The following is a 4,182-nucleotide window of genomic DNA, read 5'->3' on the forward strand; positions in this document are numbered from 1 at the left end:
TCCTGGTGAGTAAAGAACAAACATTTGCTTCCACAAATTTTCAGATTTGACATTGGCGCTGATAATAAGAGTATTAGGAATATAAATATTATTTTTTAGCCTTGTATTATCTTCACTGATGATCAAATGGATGGAGTTGTGGTAGAGTTATCTTTGTTTAGATAAATATGCACATACAAAATGTCTCTGACACTTATTTATGATTTCTCATTTGAAATAAATTAGTTTGCTCCTGGCAAATAAACAAATAAAATTGTGAAGCATGCTAGTATCTTAAACAGAAGTAATTTTTGAAGGAAGTGATCAAAAACTGATTTTAAAATACAAGTATCTAAACTATATTAGTTAGCGGATCTACAAATGAATTATGATTGAATACAATATTTGAAGTGAAAGGATGTTAAAGGTGTCACTTGTTGGAGATGTATGTTATATGTTCTACTTCTTATTCCAGGATTTTAAATTCAAGAAGCAAATGAGCACAACTTGGAACTTAAGCATTTTCATGTGAATAATGGTCATGCGATTGTTGCTGATATTTCTGACAATTGTGGAAAGTGAGAATTATGTTTTTGAAAATCGTATGAAGACAAAAATTCCCTTTTGATTTTTGCATGAGTTCATTAGACAATTATTTTAATACTAGACTACTGTAGTTAACCAAAGTCGAATGAATTGAGATCGCCAAAGTATAAATGTATCTGATATAATGTTAAGTCTATTATCTAAGCAGTTTTGGTGACCTTGCAGTTAGGTGTGACCAAAGGCCGTACTTTAATGGTTCACTTTTTACAAATTGTCACTTGGATGAAGAATTGTCTCATTGGCAATCATACCACATCTTCTTATATCTAATTTATCGTAATCAGGTTGCTTGCCAAATTCAAATAAAATCTATGTGGTCGCCAATTTGCATACCTGTTAATACATGTTCTTAGAATATGAACTGAACAAATGATAAGTTTAAGAAACATTTTCCTTTTGTTAACTGACAACTTTAAAACGAGTTAGTTTTCTTATGTTATTGTTATCTTTTTTTATTGAGCTTCATACATTTAGGAAGATTATACATGTATATCATCTATGTAGTTACTAAACAACTAAAAAAAGTAACAATGCAAGGGATATTTATTATGTATATAATGTTTATAGTGTAATCAGAAATATTAGGTAACAATAAGCATTTAAAGGAAATGAATAACACGAGGCAAACCAATATTTTATCAACATTAAACAAAACCTGTAGCAAAATAGCAATCACAAAATGCATAACAATGTATACTATGTAAAGAACGTATATTAAGGTAAAAGTTTCTTTTAAGCTTTATGAAACACTAACTGAGGTATCGTTATATAATATTGACAACTAATTATTTGTTTTAAAAGTCGTGACAGGTGCATCATGGGAACAGAAACCAACCGATGTCTCTGCATTAATTGGTAGTACTGTCACATTAAGATGTAAAGTTGTGGGTGATCCTGGTTTTGTGACGTGGAATACAAATGGTAATACACTTGCCGTGGGAACCAGTATAGTATCAAGTGATACTCGTATTACTGTACCGTTAGCTTCTAAATTTAATTTTCAGATAACCAATGTGCAAAAAGGCGACGATGGCGATTACACGTGTAATGTACAAAATATACAGCCAGACTCTCAGAAAGCTGTGACTGTTCACCTGACTATTCTAGGTTAGTATCTGCCTATGAGTGTACATAATGAAACAATGGGAAAACAATTTTTGAAAGTTAGTATCTGTGTTTTACATTTATTCCACCCAGACCACTTGATTACAAGGAAACTGGTGCAATAAGTAAAATCTCAAAAATACTGAACTCCGACAAAAATTTTGAACGAGAAGTCCGTAATCAAATGTCAAAATCAAATGTTCAAACACATCAAACCAATGGATATCTAACAACTGTCACATTCCTGACTAGATACAATCATTTTCTTATGTCGATTAAAGCTGTTTTTATAGCTCGCTTTACCTCTCAGTTGTATAACAGTCGCAAAAAAAATCCATTAAATCGACAACGATATGTGAACAAAATAAAACAGACGTAATAGGTAAAAATGTCAAAAATAGGGTGAATAAAATTCAACATTGTGTTATTATCTTTGTCACTAAAAAAAGAAATATGGCGCGAAATATCTATGATCAGTTAAGCAATCAACTTCATAAACCAAATCCATTATGTTGAACGTACATAAACGTATATTGTAAGAAGAGAAAATGGTTCTGACTTTATGAGAGAGAAAACAATCTTAAGAATGAAAACATTTTTGACAATGTCAAAAATAGAGGTACAGCAGTCAATGTTCTGTTATTATCTTAAATCAGAAGTAAATTTAAGTTAAAGGGTACTAGATACGAGAAAAAAAAAGTGTGATTTTTTAGTGGTTCAATCATCAATGAAAGTTAAATAGTGACATAATAACTTGCGATGAATTATTCACTTGAAGTTAATTCGACCTCATTAAATCTGAATTCATGTGAACTTCAATTAAACCCCTTAGACATAACGCATGTAGTAAGCGTGTTCGTTTATTCAAAGGAAACGAAGGTCAACATTGAAAGTGAAACAAAGGTTAACCTCAATACTCTTCAACTTTGTTCTTGTTTGGCTTTATAACTATTTTGATATAAGCGTCAATGATGAGTCTTATGTAGACGAAACGCGCGTCTGGCGTACTAAATTATAATCCTGGTACTTTAGATAACTATTTATCATTGACTGATTCAATCATCATAAAATGGGCGTGTTCGCTTTGTATTTAGATCTATGTCTGTGTCGCTTATATGACCATTGGAAGTCTTCGGAAATTAACTCGACAGTTAATTAGATGGCATGAAGACTAGAAAACACACGAAACAAAGCTACATGTTATCGTGTTCATGCCCTGTAAATTGTTTATGTTAAACATTTTATAATTTGGATAATAATTTTGCATGGTTATAAATCAAAAAAGATAATTTTATCAAATCAGTGAATGTGAATATGACAGCTAGTGCTCCTTTAAAATGCTAGGATTAAAGAAATAGTATGGTATTTTGTAATTTGTATCCGACTGTATTCAAGAAAATATGCGGATTCTCCTTTTCTTTATTTAGTGTTTACTTGTACAGAATTTTACGAAGATATTACATTAAAATAACATCAGGGTGTTTAATTTGTAGTGTGAAATTATTTATATGGCTTATTTCTTTCACCATTTATTATAGATATCAGAAGATATAATGTTTATTATAAGTATTAAATTTTTCCAGGTAACTCAGGATCTACATACATTCTGAGTGGGTCTACTGTTTTTTTGCACTATTAGTATGCTTTTTGAAAAGATCGAGTATATTTTGAAGAGAGAAAAAGAAAGAGTTTTATTTTTCTTGTTGTATATAGTTGCTATGAGAAGTTGTGTAGGTTTAGAAATTTTTATTGGCAGCCTTGCAAGCTAGGTTGACTTTTTACCAAAAATATGCTTATATATCCATTTTATGTATTTCATTCATGTATTGATATATATTATAGTTTTTGTAACATTGAAAAAAATGATTATGAAAGATAATACAAGTTATACATATTGACTTGCTAGTTGATAATTAAATTGTATTACGACATACATCGTTTAATTAGGTCTTACGACAGCTTTTAATGCATTTATTTATTTAAATGTCGAAAATAACATACGATGACCTATAGTTGTTAATGTTTGTGTCATTTTGGTCTTTTGTGGATAGTTGTCTCATTGGCAATCATACCACATCTTCTTTTTCATATGTTAGAAAACAGCAATTAAGTACGGTAACATACATTGGGCATTTTTATTTCACAGTCCCAAAACCCGTGAAATACCTTTGTCCCCTTTTTAATTCAGAAAATTATATAAAAATATCTGCACACCAGAAATATTCTTTTGGATGTATTTAAACGTTTATACGGTATATCAACCTCTTTAATTTTCTTGATTAAATTTTTATTATAGCAATAATTTCTTTTGTTTTTTGCTTTTTATTTCTATTTTATTACAAGTGTGGATATATGAATGATAAAAGTTGAACAATGGAAGATGTTTTAAGGAACTGACTAGGCCTTGTGAGTTTCGTTATTATGTATGAACGAATGACCAGTTACACACAGGATTCTTCAGTAGAAAGTAGAGACTATTTAAGTATCACAGCT

At 30.2% G+C, this 4,182-nt stretch overlaps 1 protein-coding gene across 1 annotated transcript; it reads left to right on the forward strand.

Annotated features, from left to right (window-relative positions):
• Positions 1-457: 457 nt before the first annotated feature.
• LOC134723759 (neuronal growth regulator 1-like) lies at positions 458-3,439 on the forward strand. Its single transcript, XM_063587307.1, has 3 exons — positions 458-557; positions 1,387-1,692; positions 3,273-3,439. The coding sequence occupies exons 1-3, from the start codon at positions 515-517 to the stop codon at positions 3,326-3,328; spliced, it is 405 nt and encodes a 134-aa protein (XP_063443377.1). The 5' UTR covers positions 458-514; the 3' UTR covers positions 3,329-3,439.
• Positions 3,440-4,182: the final 743 nt, after the last annotated feature.

The sequence above is a fragment of the Mytilus trossulus genome, chromosome 6 (genome assembly GCF_036588685.1).
Source record: "Mytilus trossulus isolate FHL-02 chromosome 6, PNRI_Mtr1.1.1.hap1, whole genome shotgun sequence".
NCBI lineage: Eukaryota > Metazoa > Mollusca > Bivalvia > Mytilida > Mytilidae > Mytilus > Mytilus trossulus.